The sequence below is a fragment of the Gymnoscopelus microlampas genome, assembly GCF_963454915.1.
Source record: "Gymnoscopelus microlampas genome assembly, chromosome: 14".
Classification (NCBI taxonomy): domain Eukaryota; kingdom Metazoa; phylum Chordata; class Actinopteri; order Myctophiformes; family Myctophidae; genus Gymnoscopelus; species Gymnoscopelus microlampas.
This window is the reverse complement of record NC_139951.1, coordinates 18356226-18378318: the sequence shown is the minus strand read 5'-3', so window position 1 is coordinate 18378318 and position 22093 is coordinate 18356226. Positions and strand designations below refer to the sequence as shown.

Sequence of the window (22093 nt, the reverse complement as noted above, 5' to 3'; positions counted from 1 at the left end):
TGCAGAACTTCAGACACCTGCCAGCCGACATTTAGCATTTCAAGGGTGGGTTTTTCAAGGGTGGAAACCTTGTATGTCCAAAACCGTTCCTTTTATAGTTTAAAAAGTAAAACTACTATTTAAAAGTAGTGAAAATAGCCACGCTCTACAAGATCACAATGCGTTGCATTGTGACATGTTGTTGTGAGCTTATAGATCTACTATTTTCACTACTTTTGGGCGACAACTTTTGTATGACGAATTAGGACATTCATTCATGAGAAAACATCAAAAGTTGAAATGCGGAGATCCGAGGTATCTGCCTGACAGCAACGATTTGACAGCACAACAGGTCAACTGACCTGATAGGCTCACTTCAAAATAGCATGACAAAAGCTTGAATATTTGCCCATAAAAATATTATCACGTCATTAAGATAATCCCATATCTAATATTCCTTGTCTAATATATCGTGTATATGATGCATATTTGGACTACGCATCTTCCGATCATCAAAAACTGATGCAGACAAAATTGTTTTTAACGCTTCTGTAGCTACCTAATCCTATTTCCTAGGATGCCCCACTGGGAGGACGAGAAGGCTGACTACCTATTGAACACGAGAACACGCAACAAGCATTTAATTCCTCTCATTTGATTTGAGCAGTGCGTGAGGCACCTCAGGTGTCGCATAATAGAAACCTTAATGAACATCGATAAGTTCACTTTCTATTCATACGAGTGTTTTTAGAATCACCGCTCACACACACACACATTAGTGGTAGCACAGCACATAAGGGTCCATTTGGGTCCACATTTACACTCTCAAAGAGTTAAATTGACAATGTATCATCTGCTAACCCACACAGTCAAAACCATTTGTAACGAATAAGAGTGTACGAATGTAACCAAAGAGACCCTGACTGGGTCCATTTGGTTACATTTGTACACTCTCAGAGTTGAATTAACACTAAGGATTTTACTCTCCAGTGGATGCAGTGGACTTAAGTCACCGTTGCCTGTACTGTACTCACTGATCAGCTTGTAGTCCGTTCTGTGAGAGGGCTTCATGGTTGACAGATTCAGCTGAGCGGTCAGGTTGGCAGTCGCTCTGCCTCCCACACTGACAGCTCAGTGCCCGAGTGAACCAAATACACTTGTCCACATTTCAGCTGAGAGTCCCTTGCAGCTGTTCCCTCTGCCTCTCTCTCTCTCTCTTGCTCTCTCTCCCCCTGCCTTTCTCTGCCACTCTCTCTTTTGCCCTCTCTCTCTGCTGTGCTCTCTCTCTGCCTCACTCTCTCACTCTCTCTCTTTCTGTTTCTCTGCGTTCTCTCCCTCTCTCTCTCTCTTTCTTTCTCTCTCTCTGACTGTCCAGCCTCCTATATCTTTCTCCCACTCCCTATTTCTTTCATTACTTGAACTTTCTAACTTGAATTGTGATTCTACTCTCTCTCACCTGCTTTACGCTCTCTCCCTCGCCTCAACAAACCATTTCTCTCTCCCTCCCTTTTCTCCCCTCCCACTCTTCACTGACAGCATACATAGTTTACAGCCATGTGCTAGAGTTAGAGGAGCCAACTCACTGCATAGTGTACACACACACACACACACACACACACACACACACACACACACACACACACACACACACACACACACACACACACACACACACACACACACACACACACACACACACACACACACACACACACACACACACACACACACACACACACACACACACACACACAGGCTGAACGATGGGGGAAAATAGCCAATATATATTATATTTAAATTGTCAGAAGTAATGTTAAGTAGGCTACAGATCTACAGTATAAGATCATTTTGCTGGGGAACCCCTGGAACTCCCTCAAGGACCCCTGAGGGTTCCCGGACCCCACTTTCAGAACTACTGGACTAGAACAGCGGAGAAAACCTGCAGTAACAAACCGTCGCCCCACTGCTCTGAAAACCAAACCTGAAACCGTCCCAATAAGGACCACCCTAAAATCTTTGGATTGGTTCTGACATTTCCAAATAGTTTCAACACAAAAAAACACACACACTTGGATGTGGATGTGTACTTGCCAACACCCCCCCCCCCCCCCCACACCACACACACACACACACACACACACACACACACACACACACATAAACAAACACTGCCAAACACATGCACACAGGGCCACGCTCAATACACACAAAAGCCCATCCGACGGACAGTGCATTAGCGAGGTGTTAACATAAACAGTGTTGTGTTGACACAGAAGCTCCATGAAACAAAAACACGTTGTTAGTTATGATCTCCCCATCTGTCAGTTTCTATACCTGAATGTGCGTGTGTGCGCGCGTGCATTTAATTTTGTGCCTGTGCATACAGATACATCTGCGTGTTCGAGTAAGCCTCCGTCTCTCTAAAACACAGAACACGGCATGTACACATAAGTGCATACATGCATAAATGCACATATATGCAGTATACATAGTGCATTACACAAGGACAGTAAAATACCTAGTGTTAATTTAACTCTGACAGTGTCCATTTGGGTCCATTTTACACCCTCAGATTTTAAATCAACACCGTAGATTTTACTGTGTGCACAGGCTCATGTCCACCTTGACCTTGGCTTACCCTCATCTATTCTTGTTGTCTTTATTTTCTCCACCACCAGTATTTGGTTTTATGGGTGTCAAGAGTTTACCATCACAACACAGCCCTGCCACACCGATGTAGGCCTGCAACAGTTAATCAAACTGCTTTAATCTATGATAGAACAAAAAATCATAAAAAAGCTAAAATAACACATCTACAATCTACAAGCTCAGAATGCACCGCAATGCAACGCGTTGTGAGCTTGTAGATATGCTATTCTACAAGTTAGACAATTTTAGCATGACACCATTGTAGGACAAAGCCTAACTAGCCAAAGACTAATCAATTAAGCCAATTGGAAAAAATCTATTCAAATACTTTTGCGGCGATTCATTGATTATTGTTATTATTTTTCTTCTCTTTTTTTCTCCCCGATTATTCAATTAATCAAAAAAGTAATCGATAGACTTAGAAGATAAACGAAAGTTAAACGATAGTTGCAGCCCTAGACTAATGGCCCCCCTCCCGCCCCACCCCAACCTATGCAATAGGTTGGGGCCATAGACTTGACCAACCTTCACCATAAAACACTCTTCTCTACTGACCCGCCGTCTAAAATCACACGCACGTGTCACGCAACCAAGAGATACAGCACATGTCAATGACCGTCTGACGCACATCAGAGGAGCCAGGGACGCGTTTCCAGATCATTGCGGCCGCACGTGGCAGCTGGAGAATGTAAAGAAAAACATTCCACCTATCACCACTTAATGCTAAAGCTCAGAAAATATTACTACAGCCACACAGACCCTTGTGCTGGTAATCCTCCAAGGCATTTGGGACCAGAGCCATTGATAGACTGCATGTGGTACGTTGTGTTGGACTATAGCTGCTGCCTTATCTCCAACCGGGAGTGTAGATTTAATGCCTAATTTATAATCCATCGCACCACAGTGTCCTCCGCTGAAAATAGCCAATACACAAGCTCACAATGTGAGCTGGACCAGTGGTTCTCAAACATTTTCATGCTCAGGGACAGGTTTTCATTTTGTGCCAGGGACCCCCATAAGAGCTTGTAGATTGACTAAGTATAAATCAGGCTTACGGGTTGGCTGCAGATGAACAACTCCCAGAACATCATTCAAGATCAAAGCATAGGGCAAGATTTCAGCCCGATCATTGCCCCATTGACTTCCATCATAAAATTAAATGATTTCATATAAACCATATGTAAAAGATAAAAGTAGTTCCTTAACTATGAAACAAAAGCCTTCAAAAGTCAATGACTTGAGACCACTATAAAATTGATAAAATTAATTGCCAGCACTCCTCAAAAAGCTGTGTCCTTTTTTGAGCTGTCTTAATCATCGATGCTAGCACAGGCTACAGTCCACAGCTATAACATATTGATGGGGTTGAGCTATTTTGGCAGTATTTGCTGTATCATCAAAGATACTACAGAGAAATGGTCACTTATTAGGGGTTGAACACTGAGCACAGGACTAGCACCATACATGGTCAAATAAAAGCAAACATTATTTGCTTTAGAACTAAAGCTTGGACAAGACCTCCTCAACTTTGGTATAATGAAAGTGACATCCCCTTGAAGAATTGATAAAATGAAAAAACAACGACCACGGACAGCTCTGGATAACCTATAAACTCACTCAATTTATCATTTGAATTAATTCAAGCTCCATCAACTCTTATTTAACCAGGAAAGTTGACGAGGAACATTCGTACGCGCAGTTAAGCCTGCAGCATACTCCAAACAATTATTCTGGATTCGGCAGGTCGTGCCGAAATGAACAAAATTCTATGAGGATAAAACGGTTTTATACACACTCATAGACTAGGGCGATCATCATGATCATGTTTAAGTTGTTGACGATTAATTGTTGTGCAAATAATTGCTGATTAAGTTAACGGTTTAATTGTGTTTTTGGCATTGAACATTGGAACATGTAAATCAAAATTACATTAATGTTTGCCTTTTAGGGTTTGTAAACAAAAACAGGGACGGTATGAAAAATAACTTAAATATACACAGAAATGACTGACAATGACCGGTACCAATCAAAATAAATTATGTACGGCCAAAACAGGCTAAGCATTTACAAATTCTACTGCACTGACTCATCTCAGTCTTAACCACAGGAACCTTATCGTTCCTATTCTGGCCATGTCACCACAGGAGATCACACAGTTCTGTGTGAAGGGCAGGAAGAGGGTGTTTATACAACAGTGGTTCTCAAAGTATGGTCCCTCAGGGGTTCCTTGAGGGGGGTTCCAAATGGAACACTTTACAGGTCTGTAACTCTGAGAGTATACAAATGGAACCAAACAGACCCAGTAAGGGTCCATTTGGTTCCATTTGTATACTCTCAGAGTTATGGGGGGGGGGGGGTCCATAAAATTAAAAAGTTAGAGAACCACTGAGATAAAACATTGAGCATCCAAACATTGAGCATCCATCTGCCACTGAGGCCTCAGTTTCTGTTTACATTGTACAGAGTGACTCATCAACTTTCAGTTTGAACACACACAGCACCTGCTGATGTGATTGGCAGGCCCTAAAAGGCCTCTTGAGGAGCTACGAGGCTGCGTGGGTCTGGAGCCTTAATTGCTTCCCGGAGAACCCAGAACAGCAAAATGCTGTTATGGGCATTCATCAAATATCTGGACTGTTTTGGCATAGGGTCAGAGGAGTGTGATTAGTGTGTGTGTGTGTGTGTGTGTGTGTGTGTGTGTGTGTGTGTGTGTGTGTGTGTGTGTGTGTGTGTGTGTGTGTGTGTGTGTGTGTGTGTGTGTGTGTGTGTGTGTGTGTGCGCGCGTCTACTTTAAGTACTGCCAAGCCTGCAGCTGTGTGTGTGTACTGTATGTGTGTGTTGGTTCTATTCCACTTCCCGGACTCCTATAAAAAAAGAAAATTATTGCATCATAATGTTGAAGCCTAATGTAGTGTGTGTGTGTGTGTGTGTGTGTGTGTGTGTGTGTGTGTGTGTGTGTGTGTGTGTGTGTGTGTGTGTGTGTGTGTGTGTGTGTGTGTGTGTGTGTGTGTGTGTGTGTGTGTGTGTGTGTGTGTCTAATTAATACTTGGAGGTCATGGAAAGGCCAAAAGTCATATATCTATGCAAGTTGTCAAAAACCAACCAAAAACCAACATACACTGAATTCAACCATCTGTGTAGATCTGCGTGCGTGCCTGCCTGCCTGCGTGCGTGCGTGCGTGCGTGCGTGCGTGCATACGTGCGTACGTACGTGCATGCGTGCGCCGGTGAAACCTCATCAGTGGTGCAGAACAGACAGCCTGTCACCTGGCATGTGGCCAGAGGCAGTAGATGTACGAGGATCAGCTTACATTAAAGTCATAAGTTACATCAGTGCAGAGGAGCTGGACACAACAACTAGCCAACTGACCCACACACAGACCAGAGAGAGGAGAGAGAGAGAGACCAGGGAACAACAATGCCAAGGAAACCATCCTAGAAACAAATCTCCATGATGCACAGCAGTGGCTCTCAAAGTGAGGTCCAAGGGGGTTCAAGGGGGTCCAACAAAATGAGTTAATATAATGAAAATCTGTTTGACCACTTCAACCTTATTTACATTGGCTATTTGAAAATGGTCAATCTACAGGCTCACAATTGCTACTGCTATTTGCTACTGCTATTTTCAAAACATCTTCAAAAACTGTGAACATAACCGTCTCTTTGGTTCACCTCTTTGGGTCAACTGGCCGCATATGAGAGACTGTCTTATAGGTTGCTCAACAAGATGGACAAATATGACCTAAACTGGGGACATTATCATCTGCATGTGTCGGGACTTGGATGACGTTTCCGGCTCTGAGTGAGCTTCATTGACCACAAAAGACTCTTAGGAAAGACTTGCCTGGATTATGGCTGAGGTAGACTGCGCTATGCTTCTGTGCACTGTACTTATGATTTGCTTTATTGTTGTTGTGCTTTTGTTGTTTGTAATGTATGTCTTGTCTTGTTATTATTATTGTTGTTGATGTAGATGTTTATTACATAAGGGAAAAAAGTAAAGTACCAATCATAAAATGAAAAAAAACTGTGAACATTAAAAAAAAAAGTCCCTGGCACAAAATATTTTTAGATGGGGTCCACGGCATTCATATTAATGTGGGAAAAGAAATCCACTGCTACACGCTTTACCTACTTACACACACAGGAGATTGGACATTTAAATCAAAAGCCAAAGGGACACATTTAGTCCTAAAAAAAACACACAGGATACACAGCATCTATCCCAGTAAAATGGTGTCTGCCTTCATCTCCTATTCTCTAAGCTAGAAGCTTCCAGCCGAGTCTCAAGGAGAAATGCTAACAATACCAAGTCACTGTGTGTGTGTGTGTGTGTGTGTGTGTGTGTGTGTGTGTGTGTGTGTGTGTGTGTGTGTGTGTGTGTGTGTGTGTGTGTGTGTGTGTGTGTGTGTGTGTGTGGTGTGTGGTCAAGGTATTGTTTGAAGCTAATCAAAAGAGGCTGGTTCACATCTTTGAAGTGACCTTGGCTCTTGAAACCTCCAGTATGCTCTGATGTGAAGAAGATACAGGGCTGTGGAGTGGTTCTGATGTGGCAAGAAGACTCAAAGCTTTCACCTCGCTCTGTGTGTGTGTGTGTGTGTGTGTGTGTGTGTGTGTGTGTGTGTGTGTGTGTGTGTGTGTGTGTGTGTGTGTGTGTGTGTGTGTGTGTGTGTGTGTGTGTGTGTGTGTGTGTGTTTGTGAGACACACAGAGAAAGTGATAAGAGGAAGAGGAACAGGGTGACCAGTGGGATTAAGCAGGGTCCAGAGACTCTGTCCTGCTGTCCTGAGAAGCATTAAGTGTCTCTTTTTGACCATGAAGGGTAACTCAGAATCTTCCTTAACCTGAAACTTTCTAGAACATTTTAACCATGTTAGATTCATCGAAAACACCCGTCCTTGGTTCTGGTGACTCACCCTGCCCTCCTAATGCTTGAGGGGGCCGTGTTTTTCCGATAATTGTTTTCATTTATTTTATTTTTTATTTTTATTGTATGTTATTTTTTTCATTTTCCTATTTTTTTTTTAAATAAATGAAAAAAGTAATTGAAAAAACACGGCCCCCTCGCGTATTAGGGGGCGGTATGAGTCACCAGAACCAAGGATGTGTGTTTTCGATGAATCTACAGTAACATGGTTAAAATGGAGTTTGAAGTTACAATGGGTTTGTATAGGAAGGGGGCGTGTCTGATAAAATTAATATCAAATATCTGAATACTGAATCGAGCAACTTAAAAACTGTCTGGGGGACTCACAAGGGCCTGAGTAGACGATAAAATGACAAAACGTTTTTTTGAAAGTGAAATATCCCTTTAAGTGAACATTTGTAACTCATGTTACAACTTGGTGCCACGCTATGAGCTTGTAGATCTGCCGTAGCGTATATGGAAACAAATCCAGAACGTGTGAAATATGTTACATGGCATGGTTGACTAAGTTCTTGCAGTGGAAAAGAGCTGTGTCCAGGGATAATGTAGGACAGACAAACCACAGGGGACCACAGTGACTCAACCCCAGCCATTTACAGACTGCTATCCTTCAGCCATGTCAAAACACACTCAGCCAGTGTCACACTGCATCACCCATTTTGTTTCAACATCCAAATGTTTGATCATCCAGGTTCTCTTTCTGACATATTTTAGTATCTTACTTTTTATATTCTCTTTTTTTTTAGGAGATACTGGTTTTAACTAGAAACTGGAATTTGTAGCAGTGTTGAGGCTGATTTGGTCTCAGCTGGGCTTCCCAGCATAAATAAAGGTTTTAGCCACTTCCAATCTGGCATCCCTATTTTTGGGCATGTCATTATAGGCATGGCATTATATAAAAGTTTACGATACAATATATTATTATTAACAATAATAAATATATTATAATTATTATATTTGACACATAAGCACATTATCATTAACGCAAAATAACCACTCATTCTGCTAGCTTTTCTCAAAGCATCCGTCTACCATGGTGCAATGGTCTGTCATTTCTATAGCGCCTTTTATCCAAAGTGCTTTACGATGTACCTCCTGAGCCACTGCCGCCCATATTCATTACAGACGACTAAGTGAGCCAGTAAACATTTCCACACACACACACATACACCGTCAAACTCACCTTTGAGCACGGCGTGTCCGGTGGAGCCCTGCGGTGCAGGACAGGGCAGGGCAGAGCGAGCACCGAGGGCAGCTGTGGCCTCCAGCAGGGCTCCGCTCAGTAAGGAACACACTGATGTCCTCTGGCCCGCGGCACGGTAAAACCTAAACACACAAACACACACACGCAGTAAATACACATTCATTAACACAAGCCTGATTTATACTTTGTCGTACGACAAATGCTGCATGCCGAAAATAGCCGATCTACAAGCTCAGAACGTGTCGCGCTTGTACATGTTCTAGTTTCTGAAGAAAAATAATCAAATCATGTGGATATTGGGATCCACATGGGAACGGCGTGGATCAATGTGGATCTGGTTTGACTCCCCGTTTGACTCCAAATTTGGGCTAAGCTTCAGTCCGAACAGAGGCCCTTTGCTTTACATTACAAAATTGTGTAACACAATGAAAACTCATTCTTCATGGTTTTAAAGAACAAATACCATGTCTTTTTTTTTTTTACATTAAATTCTTTAATATTAATGTTATATTATCATAAAGATCTTAGTGTTTTGCCAATAGGCTATATGCACAGCAGCCATATTGGAACGAAATTGGGCCTTCACAGGTGTTACCAATGATACTAATGAAGGCTCTGTTCCATTTAGTGTAGCACAGTGGTTCTCAAACTTTTTAATTTCAAGGACTCCCATAACTCTGAGAGTGTGCAAATGGAACCAAATGGACCCTTACGGGTCCATTTGGTTCCATTTGTACACTCTCAGAGTTACACACCCATAAGGGGCCATTTGGAACCCCCTCCCTGGACCACACTTTGAGACCAGAATGGAACAGAGCCTTAATTAGTATTATTGGTAACATGTTAAGGAAGTAAGAAGAGGCCCAATTTCTTTCCAATATGGCTGCTGTGCATAGAGCCTATTATTTGGGGGCCCACTTGCAATATCCTCACGGCCCTCTAGTAGACCCTGGCCCACAGGTTGGGAATGGCAGAGCCAGAGGGTTTCTAGTTTGATCAGGCCTTTCTTCCTCATCAACATCTTTTCTGCTAAGATTTTTTTTTAAAAGGTACTAGAAGTGTCCACTGACCTGGGCGTCTGAGATGCAGGATCACACCAGGGCTTTAGGCAGGGACTGGGACCGTAGCAGGTACTGGGAATGGAAGAGGAGCTTGTGTTGGACCGTTGCACTGACCAGCGAGCCACTCTGACACACACACATCCAGGGCAGGCTAGCAGGAGCTTCTTGGAGGGATGGATCAGGTTGCCCTCTTCCTGGTCTAATATGTGTTGCACAACCTGTTGGGAAGTGATGATGACATGAGTTTCTCTCGTCACAGAACGGACGGCAACAGTGCGAAGGGAAAGAAAAGTCCTCTCTTCCCATTCACAATGAACTGAGTGAACATGAAAGGAACACTTTGAGCCCGAGTCATCTCTGTCAAGCAGGGTTATAATAGCTAACAAAATAACAAAAACTAGAATAAAAAAATAAAAAAACATTGTACAGTAGTTAACTGAAATTAAAATAAAAACGAGGCTTTGCAAAAAAAGATAACTACTGTAACTGAAGCCGTATTGCGTGTTTACAAAATTAACTATAGTAACTAATGTCCTTAGTTAGGGTTAATCTGTCAAAAATAGCAGATCTAATGCAAAAATGCTCACAATGCAAATTTTCTGACTTTGTTGAATCTTACGCCCCAGATGAATCCATATTGCAAAAAAAAAAAAAACGTATAACTATCACTATCACTAATATAAATTAAACCAAGTCTTTTGAAAACTTCAAACTGTTCTGGGAACTGAGTCCATAAGTCATTCAAATAGAAATGCTTCTCTGAAACTACTGAATCATTACGCCTCCATACAGTGTAAGTGACCCTCGAGAGACGTCAAACTTCTGAAGAAAGCCATTACAGCAACATTTAGTGGCGATGCAAATGGACGGTAATGTCTTTGGCAGGGACGGGGAGTTGGCAAAAATAGGACGAAATCGATACAGAGGGCCTATATGAGGACCCAGAGTACAATGAAAACAATACTGCTGAGTCTAATTATTGGAAACACCGTCTTTCATCACTGCCTGAAAATGTTGCAGAAGGAAGGAAGGAATTGAGGGAAAGAAGGAACCAGGGCAGCAGAGCTGCCTCCAATTAACCAAAAATATATTTAAACCAACTATTAGAGCCAATAACAGACTTAATCTTGCTAGCGTAGGTTAATCAAATAATCCAGAAGCTTTTATATAATATAATATATATATATTTGTTCTTATATATCCACAAATCGACACAAAAACATTCTGATAATGTTTCTATAATCGACTAAATCAAATAGTCTGATTAACCATTAATCCCTCTCTTCTGTAACTTACAGGCGTTTCTCCCCATTCTGCATCCACCCCTCTTCTGCCTTCATCTATGTATTCTTTCCTCTGCCTGCCTGCCTGCCTGCCTGCCTGCCTGCCTGCCTGCCTGCCTGTCTGTCTGTCTGTCTGTCTGTCTGTCTATCCTTCCCTGTAAACAATGTCATCTTAGGCAACAGATTGGTGGAGGAATAACATGTTCTTTTGTCACACAAACTGTAGGTAAAGGCATTCATGGAGTAGGGTACTAGAATAGCAAATCATAGCAAAAATATTGGAAGAAACAAAATATTTGCGCAATAACATCAAAAGCAGGAAATACAAAAGGAACATTGGCTATTTAGTGTAAAAGGAAAAAAGAATGATTGCAAAATAGTGCATCATTATCAAATCTCACGAAGTGTAGCATTACATTTGATTGCATTTTTATTCCAGTTTAACCCACTTTGTTTATTGTTCTAATTAAATTAGAACACACACACACACACACACACACACACACACACACACACACACACACACACACACACACACACACACACACACACACACACACACACACACACACACACACACACACACACTTAGCTGTCTCAATGGGATGGGTTTCCTGCATGGGGAGTTGGCATGGCTGTTGTCAGATCTAAGCCATCCCTAGAGACGGGACATGTACAAGACTGTATGCACGTCCAGATGGAGAGACAGACCCAGAAAAGAAAGAAAGAGAGACAGACGGGCATTTCCTCGAAGCCATTCTCTTCAACTGGCCTGTTAAACACTGACCTTCTGACCGGCTTTCCAGAAGTGCATTCTTTTAACATGTTGATCGTTACTGAATCATTTTTTCTGGTAATACCAAACAGTTCCAGTCAAAACTGTAGCAGTTAAAAGGTGTTTTTTTGTCTTTTATCCTTATTAGGCTCAAGCATTTCAACTTACTGTGTCATCTTTGACATAAAAGCGCCTCAGTGGGAAATAAACAGCTATAAACACACACAGAACAGGCAGTTTGAAAATGCAGTTGGTGTCTAAACCTTTGGCACTGCGTTGCTTCTCTGGGTCTAATGACTGTTCATTTAAGAGGATTTTCTACTGACTCCAAGGGATTACCCGGTCAAGAGATGGATGTTATGACTAACACTTTCTCACTAGCAGGAATGATTTGTTTATTTAGCACAACTCTATCACACAGGGGAAAAAGGAATATTTCACATCTATTATCTGGATGCTGTGGTTTTTGACACTGCACTCCTTAACCACTTGCCTCTACAGCGACAATAATGAAATCTGTAAGCTATTCTTGTGAGCTTGTAGATCAGCTATTTTTGCCAAATGTTTGCCTGTTATGACATGCCTATTAGGCCCTATTTTATACATTGTCGTATGATGGTGTCACGCCAATCTATGAACTCACAAAGTGTCCTCACATCATGCTGTGAGCTTGCAGATATGCTATTCTTTTATTTTTCTATTTTATTATTTACCTATATTGACATGCTCAAAATAGGGATGTCAGGTTGAAAGTGTGTAATATTGTCTCCCCAGTAGTATTATAGACTATAGTAGCAGCATTGACAGGAACTGGCTAAAGAAAAAGAAAAAGGAAAAACATTACCATCTGCTGCAACTGACCCATACTAAATTAAAGCCCCTTTAAGAGATTTCATCACACAAAACATAACATATGTGTACATAGCAGCAAGCACATGTACAGGCCAATTCAAATATCATTATACTGTATGCCTTGGAAAACAAGAAGCACATATCGCCCAGACATAAGCTAATAGAGTCTTTATTAATGCTGCAAAGCTGGCCTACATCTTCTGTTTATGTTGAACACTTGACCAAGGCCCTAAATAGCACTCATGCTTGGATTATCTACATCTAGATGGCAGAGCTGACGGATAATTAGTGGAGGCCCTTTTTTCCTTCTTCTGGCCTTTACTGGGACACTAAAGCCAGAGTTATACTTGTCAAGACATACCTTTATACTACTGTATATTCCTGGTATAATGAAGTGGTCTTTGTAGGAGACATACAACAAATCAGTACTGTGCAATTTTGTTACTCCACTATATCTCTGACGCAAAAATTGTACTTTTTCTCCACTACAATTGTTTGAAAACTTAGCTTATTATTACAAAACATACCTGAACCAATTAAGCCCTATTTTATACTTTGGCTATTTGAAAATAGCCAAACGACAAGTTCTGAGCTTGTAGATCAGCTATTTTTAAAAGATTTGGACAAATATTCTGCATAATGAGTACTTTTACTTTTGGTACCTTAAGTGTATTTGGATGCCAATACTTTTGAACTTTTACTTTTTGAGGACATTTACTTAGTATTTCTACATTGTGGTATTGGTACTTTTACTTACAAGTAACAAAACAATGTTACTTCTTCCACCACTGCAACAAATCATAGTTGCAAATGACTCTCAGGTATTTGCTTTGAACTGCTACTGAATCATCCTGAAGCTTTGCACTTGTTGCTTCTACAAACTCCCTTATTATTCCAGTTAACAATTCATTGCAGTCGAGCAGAAACCTCTCATCTCCATATTTCATGTTTATATGGGGGGGTTTTCCAGTAAATTAAATTCCCTACTTCATCATGCTACAGTACAGTGTTAAACAAAAGTTGCAAAAATAGCCGATCTACAAGTTCAAACACACCCTTTTTTTTGCTATTTCTTCATTTGAATCCTGAAAAGTAATTTTTTTGGACATATGAGGTTTCCACCCGCATTTAGCTGGAACTTTATCAGGGTACCTCAAGATAAGATCAGTAGAAAAGGTCAGTAATTAATGGATAACATTACATAGATCCTGACTGGAAGGGACTACTATAAACACTGTTAGTTTGTATTGTGCAGTACACACAGTCAAAGTGATGGATGGATCATTACTCTCTGTGTGTGTGTGTGTGTGTGTGTGTGTGTGTGTGTGTGTGTGTGTGTGTGTGTGTGTGTGTGTGTGTGTGTGTGTGTGTGTGTGTGTGTGTGTGTGCGTGTGTGTGTGTGTGGTGACAAAGGAGACTATAGGGATTTTTTTGATGGACATATAGCAGGTGTCATTGCACGCACGCACGCACACACACACACACACACACACACACACACACACACACACACACACACACACACACACACACACACACACACACACACACACACACACACACACACACACACACACACACACACACACACACACACACACACACACACACACACACACACACACACAATAATACTCTAGAACTTTTACACTGTTTTCAGGAGATAATTCTTTGATCCTTCACATTTTCTGATCATTCAGAAGTGGCACACCATGGAGGGTTCATAAAACAACCAAGGCACACGGTAGCAGGGGAACACATCAATTCATCAATTAATTTCACAATTTTTGCACGACAGTTATGTAACAAAGTATTGATTAAGCAAGTGGTTAATCTATTCTTTGATAAATATTTTTTCACCCAAAAAGACAAAGCTCTTGATTATTCAATTAATCCAAAAAGTAATTGATAGAATAATCACTAATAGTGTTAGTTGCAGCCCTGCAAGTGATCAGCCGACAGGGAACAAACACACAGGGAACAAACACACACTTTGAACGTGGTCTTACTTCAGGGAGCTCATTAAGCATACAACAGATGATACCCTCTCTCCTCTAATCTTAGATATGTGTCTCTAAAGGAGGAATGAAGCAGTTCCCTGTAGTGCAGGCAGACAGAGAGAAACATGATTTATTTATAACCACTAACCAGTAAAGACTGAGTCATAGGTTATCAACCTACCTATAAGCTAGAGTACCAGTAAAGGCTAATTCATACAATGTCAAATGACTGCGTCATCCGACAAAAGGCATCGACTGACGCATAACATATTTTCAACTGAAAGCGTCCACCATTTTATCAGTTGAATATACGTCATTTTTGACGTACGACAGGGTCGTTTGATGAAGTATGAATAAGCCTGAAGGCTTCGTTGCCACGAAGCTCAATCAATTCCATCTTCCATATAACTACTTCCCACTTTCTCACATTAAGTTGGGGTACAGGGAGTCATTGTGAATTCACTGTCAATGCCTCGGCCATTCAACTAATTACAGGATAGCTATACAAGTCAGCTGCCACTTATACAGAAATGTATCTCATGTTACACTGTGTCTCTGTACGGTAAATGCTTATGACAGTAAATTATAACAGCATTAGTCAGCTCCCAATGAGCTCTTCTCTTTACATTAAGTAACTGCACCATTGTGAGTGCACACAGCCAACCTACAGTACACAACCTCCTTTCAGTTCAAATGTTTGGATAAGAGCAAAGTCTGGCTCCGCTAATCACTGTAACAATAAAATCATTATAAATGATTTAAATAAGCACAGGGTTCAACCATTTTAAATGTAGGACGTTTAGTGATTTACAACATACTTAACCACTTGAACCCTAAACGTCCTGATTCTGGGGGCGAACATTTGAAAATAGCAGATCTACATGCTTACAACGCATTGTAACACGACTTGTAGATCGGCCAATTTCGGCAAAGAGATTTGGTGTAGAGGGAAATAGAGCCCTGGGGACCCTAATCAACTAAGTATATAGGGCATAGCAGTGGGGACCATTTTGTGGTTCCACTCAAATTCACTCCATTCATTTTTCCCATAGAGATTTCCAAAAATATTGATATCAATTATTTTAAGCCTAGAATCAAACCATCCAGGCTTCTGGTGAATCATGGCCATAAAACGTTTGATTCTGTGAGAAAAAAAATTTAAAAACCGCAAAACAAAAGGATAATATTTATTAAATATAGTACATCATATAATTAAATATTTAAAAAATCTTCTTCACAGAATCGAATGTTTTATGGTCATGATTCACCAGGACCCTGGATGGCTTTGTTCTAGGCTTAAAATAATTGATATAAATATTTTTGGAAATCTCTAAGGGAAAAATGAATGGAGTGAATTTGAGTGGAACCACAAAATAACCACTGCTATGCCCTCTAGGGCTTGTATATGTATAAGTATACAAGTGTATAAGTGGCTAAGCCCTATATACACTGCTCAAAAAAATAAAGGGAACACTTTGTTCCCTTAATTCTTTTGAGTTTTTTCGTTAGCAGTATGTACACAGTTCATGAAAAAACTCAAAAGAATTAAGGGATCAAAGTGTTATTTTTTTGAGCAGTATACGTCTTCTTCGTACAAAAAAATGCAAAAATAGCCGATCTATAAGCTCACATCAATGTTAAAAGGGGTTAACTGGAATATTGCGAGCAAAGGTTATAGCAAACCACTAGTCGTGAAGCAAGTGGTTAGAGACACAATCCTTTCACCAGAATGTCACAGATCTGATCCAAGGAAAATTGAGACAGAAACATCTGCACACCATATAGCTCCCATTTAATCTGCAGACGTAGATCTGCTTTTTTCATCGAACGTTCGCCTGGCCAGTAGCAAGGGCAGTGGTTCTCAACCTGTGGGCCGGGGCCCACCTGTGGGCTGTGAGGATATTTATCCTGTGAGGATACGATATTTGTGAGCGCCCAAATAAATGGCAAAACACTTAAGAATTTGATGATAATATAACATTAATTAATTCACAATCAATTGACTCATCATAAAAATAAACATAAAAGTGCTCTGAAGATGTACTCGGCCCAGTATAAAATATGGATAAAGTGGTTACACGGCTGCATCCCCGGTTTGAATGGGTTAAGTGAAATCCAGGTGGTGCAGGTTAAGAAGTTGACTGTGTATTCATAACAGACATAATATGCCATGACTCTAGCCTTTAGACGCAGAATGAAAATAAATAAATAAATGGACCTACAGACAGTACAGTAGCCCACCCATATCCTTCTGCTCTATGACTCCCCAGCTACAGCCAGAGTACAGCTAATCTACCATTAGGAATGAGTTTGCCATTCACTCCCGCTGCCTGGCCAAGCTAAGCTCTCTGCCTGGCAACAAGCCATTCTGGGCACAGATTAGTGAAACGCACACACGGGCACAGCACAGATCTGCTGAACTTTGAGCTGGAATGTACACACGCAAAAGCGTGCACACACACACACGCACGCACATTAACACATACCTGTACCACACGCTCACACACAGCTGCATAGAAATGAGCCGGACAGCATGTGTGTGTGTGTGTGTGTGTGTGTGTGTGTGTGTGTGTGTGTGTGTGTGTGTGTGTGTGTGTGTGTGTGTGTGTGTGTGTGTGTGTGTGTTCGAGGATGGGCCACAAGCGCACGCACGCACACACAGTACTGTATCGCCACTTCCAATTCTACACCACCCGGAATCGGCATGCCCTCTTCCCTTTGATGTCTCTGACCCCCCTCTGTCTCTGTCCTAAAATTCCTTCTCCCCTCTCTACCCCTCTGACACACACACACACACACACACACACACACACACACACACACACACACACAGATGCCAATGATAAAGCAGCGAGGGGGGACAACATTTCACTCTTGGGTATTTTTATACATGTACTGTATCCCACACACACACACACACACGCACCTCTCCATTGACCCTTCAGTATTTGAAGGCAGAGGTCATATGACACAACATAACACAGCTGTTTCTGACGTGAGCAGTTTTGTGTAAAACTTGTACGTTATGTATACTGTATGTGTGTGTGTGTGTGTGTGTGTGTGTGTGTGTGTGTGTGTGTGTGTGTGTGTGTGTGTGTGTGTGTGTGTATGTGTATGTGTGTGTGTGTGTGTGTGTGTGTGTGTGTGTCATATGCACACATATAGGTACACTATCAAATGTACACACAAACAAAATAATAAAAAGTTCACAAACACACACATTGAAAACACCAGTCAACACATTCTCCTAATGCGACCATCATTCAAGGAAAAGAAAGACGAAGCGTTTCTGCAGCACTCAGTCTGGTCTACTTTTAGAAGCACCATGGTGGGTGGGGGCTGAGTTGGGCTGACCCAGGGTCAGTCGGGGTCAAACAGGGGACCAGAGTCAGGAGAACTGTGTCTCTGCGAACTCTGAGCTGAGGTCAGACGTCTCTGACTCTGTGCTCACAGGGCAGGTTAAGTAACTATCGTAAACATTCATGCATTCTGAGCTCACTGCCCCAAATACACTGTTTTGATTGGAATTGACCACTTTCAACCTGGCATCTCTATTTTAGGCAAGTCATTATTATAGGAGACATTTTTCGGGTCTCTCAAAACACAAATTCTTAAACTTCTCCAAAATGTCCAGTTTCCAAAATCTCAAGATCACTTATTTTTCACCCTTTTAGAAAATATCTGCATATTAAATCTATTACATTTTATATCCAAAGTCCAATTTCGATGACTTACTTCCTGTCAAACAAAAACATCAAGTAGTATTGAAGCAGCAGGTACTAACCAATTTTAACCAATAATATCTTGTCAATCGATCTTCCACACCAGGCTATGATTCATTTTGTCGAGATGACACTAGAGTGCGGTGCTGCATGTTGAATGTAAACAAACATGGCTGCTGCACAAATCATCTCTTTTTATAACTAAACACTACAACAGAAACTTGATTCAGAAGTGCCTTGTTTGATTTTTTTCTTTTTACTTTGATCCGGCATGATGATGGTACTCGGCAACCCCAAAATGAGGGGCTCATAGTCGGATAAAAGGTGCGCATACAGCCAGTGTCTGGAGGTTGGAAACCCTGGCGCTGTTCAACCCCGCCCCCATTGCTGTGATTTGCTGAGATGCACGCAGCTCTGGTTTCACTAGGAAATACAACACGATACGGAAATGTCATCTTTGAGTGGTTAAAGAGCTTTCTTTATAATAGATGTGTAAAATATTTCATTACGGGGCCAGAGCTCTGCTCTGGAACCGTATTGTTATTGGCAGTATTCTGTCTCTTCTTCTTCTGCCACTTTTCGCAGTTCTGGCTGAACCGTGCAGTCGCTTTTTACGAAACTCGGCCATATGGTAGATGGTCATGAAAAACGATCAAAAAATAATTCTCACAATCTTTTGTCAAAAGGTGGCGCTATAGCACTCAATTGAAAATGCCAACTTTGAACAGGTACAACTCATGCCCTGTTTGACCTAGAGCCATGAAACTTGGATACACATATGCGTCTCCTCATGCTGAACAACTTTCACCCTCTGACTTTTGACCTCTGACCTTTAGATCTCCCACCATTTTGAATTATATGAAAAACAGTCATTGGCTCCTAACTTCTGCATTATTTCACTTATGGAAAATCCGTTGGAAATTTTTGTAGGCAGAGGTCAAAAGTTCAAGTGTGAAACGTTTCGTGCAGATTGCTCAAAAATCCCAGGAGGAGATACTGTAGATTTTAACTATTACAGTTTTATGAACATTATTCATCTGTTCCTAAAACATACATGCAGACTCACATTTCTTTGAAACTTTGCAGAAATGTACAGGGTCATTCCAAATATCACTGAAACCAATCTTACTCCAATTGGCCAAAAGGGGGCGCTATAGCAATTTTTTGAAAAGGCAGACTTTAAACAGGCATAAGTCATGCCTCGTTTGGCCGAAAGTCGTGAAACTTGCTTACACATGTGCCTTGACTCATGAGGAACACACGTATCGATTTGACCATTAAGCTCCGCCCTTAGATTTTCCGCAATTTTGAGCAGTTTGAAAAATACTTGTTTTTGCCAGTTCTGGCTTAACCGTGCATACGCTTTTTACGAAACTCGGCCATATGGTAGATGCTCATGAAAAACTACCAAGAAATAATTCTCACACTCATTCGTCAAAGGGTGGCGCTATAGCACTCAATTGAAAGTGCCAACTTTGAACAAGTACAACTCATGCCCTGTTTGACCTACAACCATGAAACTTCGATACACACATGCGTCTCTTCATGCCCGACAACTTTCGTGGTCTGACTTTTGACCTCTGACCTTTAGATCGCCCACCATTTTGAATTATATGAAAAACAGCCATTGGCTCATAACTTCTGCATTTTTTCACTTATGGAAAATCCGTTGGAATTTTTTGTAGGCAGAGGTCCAAAGTTCAAGTGTTAAACGTTTCGTGCAGATTGCTCAAAAATCCCAGGAGGAGATAGATTTTAACTATTACAGTTTTATGAAAATTATTCATCTGTGCCTAAAACATACATGCAGACTCACATTTCTTTGAAACTTTGCAGAAATGTACAGGGTCATTCCAAATATCACTGAAACCAATCTTACTCCAATTGGCCAAAAGGGGGCGCTATAGCAATTTTTTGAAAAGGCAGACTTTAAACAGGCATAAGTCATGCCTCGTTTGGCCGAAAGTCGTGAAACTTGCTTACACATGTGCCTTGACTCATGAGGAACACATCTATCGCTTTGACCAGTAAGCTCCGCCCGTAGATTGTCTGCAATTTTGAGCAGTTTGAAAAACACTTAAACCCAGGATTTTTCAGCTATTTGCGTGAAACTGTATCATCTGTGTAATCTCCTTTTTCATAGTTCCTTGTCTGTTGGTCCAATGGCGTCTCCCTTAAATGAGTGCCTCACAATCTCAAGGTCGCCAGTTCAAGCCTCACTTGATGCAGACTTAATTTAAGTTGAATTGCAAACAACATGACTGTATCAATGAATACATGTGCAAATGGTAAAGATAACCTGAAATGCTTATTTGAGAGTACGATTTCTCAATGTATGACATACTTCATTCTGAAAATAGCCGATCTACAATCTCAAAACTTTTCAGATAGCAACGTGTTTCTGAGCTTGTAGATCGGCTGCTTTCACTGTTTTCGGTAGCGAGGAGACATACAATTTCTCTATTGGTAAATGGTTTGTGAACGAGTGATCTTAGTGTTGGCTTGGTTCATGACAGAAGGCAAGAGTTTATGATCTTCAACAGACAACATCAGCCTGGACAAAGCTATAGCACTATAGGTAGTGTTGCAGCCTATTAGCCTATCATGGGGCGGCCATAGCTGGGTGGTTAGTGAGCACGCCTAGGGAACCAGAGGCCCTGGTTGCCCCAGGTTCGATTCCAGGCCATCCCAGCATATGCGTCGATGAAATGAAATTTGTCCCTGAGCAAGACTCTTAACCCCTAATTGCTCACAGGTTCTCATTGGAAACAAGACCACAAGGACTTTCATGAACGACCTGTTAAAAGGAATTATCCTTATCCTAGTCCGAAGGTTGAGAGTTCGATTCCTGTTAAGGGCAATAGGTTGAGATGTCCAATCTATCCATTCTGTTTCCATCTCTCTCTCTCTCTCTCTCTCTCTCTCTCTCTCTCTCTCTCTCTCTCTCTCTCTCTCTCTCTCTCTCTCTCTCTCTCTCTCTCTCTCTCTCTCTCTCTCTCTCTCTCTCTCTCTCTCTCTCTCTCTCTCTCTCTCTCTCTCTCTCTCTCTCTCTCTCTCTCTCTCTCTCTCTCTCTCTCTCTCTCTCTCTCTCTCTCTCTCGTTTCCATGTCTGTCTCTCTCTCACTGGCCCCGTATTATCGCTGCTTGCAGCTATATTTCATTTTAGTTTTACTACATAAATAAACCAGAAGAAATATCCCTAATACTATTTATACATAAAACATATCCCATCTTCATTTTAGTTCACAACAGAAATGTAGCAGATGAAATATCCCTCTTACTATATATATAAAATATAACTTGGCTTCTCTTCTTAGCCACAGAAGCATAACATTAGTTGTAACTGCATAAGAACTTCTCACGCCCTTTTAATGGCGTATGAAATGTCTGCTGTAGTTAGGTCTAAATCAGAGTTACCTTTCACAATTGTTTTAAAGAGTCAAGCTAAACCTCTGATTAATCGAAGTCTCATTTTTCTCCAACATTACCGTTTAAAAAGGAAAGTAGAACAGATATGCTCACAAAGCCTGGGGTAAAAATGTGAGCCAAATGGCACACAATCTCTTTGGCAAAGAGATCAAACTGATGGTAAGCCAAAACAGCTGAATACATTTCCAATATTAAATTTACCAAATACTTTGT

General features: G+C 41.2%; 1 protein-coding gene across 4 annotated transcripts in view; it reads right to left on the bottom strand.

The window, feature by feature from the left end:
* The window catches only part of plce1 (phospholipase C, epsilon 1), a 113274-nt gene that overhangs the window by 65034 nt on the left and 26147 nt on the right, over positions 1–22093 (bottom strand). For 3 of the 4 annotated variants that reach the window (XM_084079341.1, XM_084079342.1, XM_084079343.1), the window contains exons 5-6: positions 9829–10037; positions 8738–8880 (exon numbers count right to left, since the gene is read on the bottom strand). In XM_084079341.1, coding sequence (XP_083935467.1) covers positions 8738–8880; positions 9829–10037 — 352 coding nt within the window. Of the gene's footprint in view, positions 1–1013; positions 1221–8737; positions 8881–9828; positions 10038–22093 lie in introns of those variants that run through there. The other variant, XM_084079344.1, reaches the window with a different exon arrangement.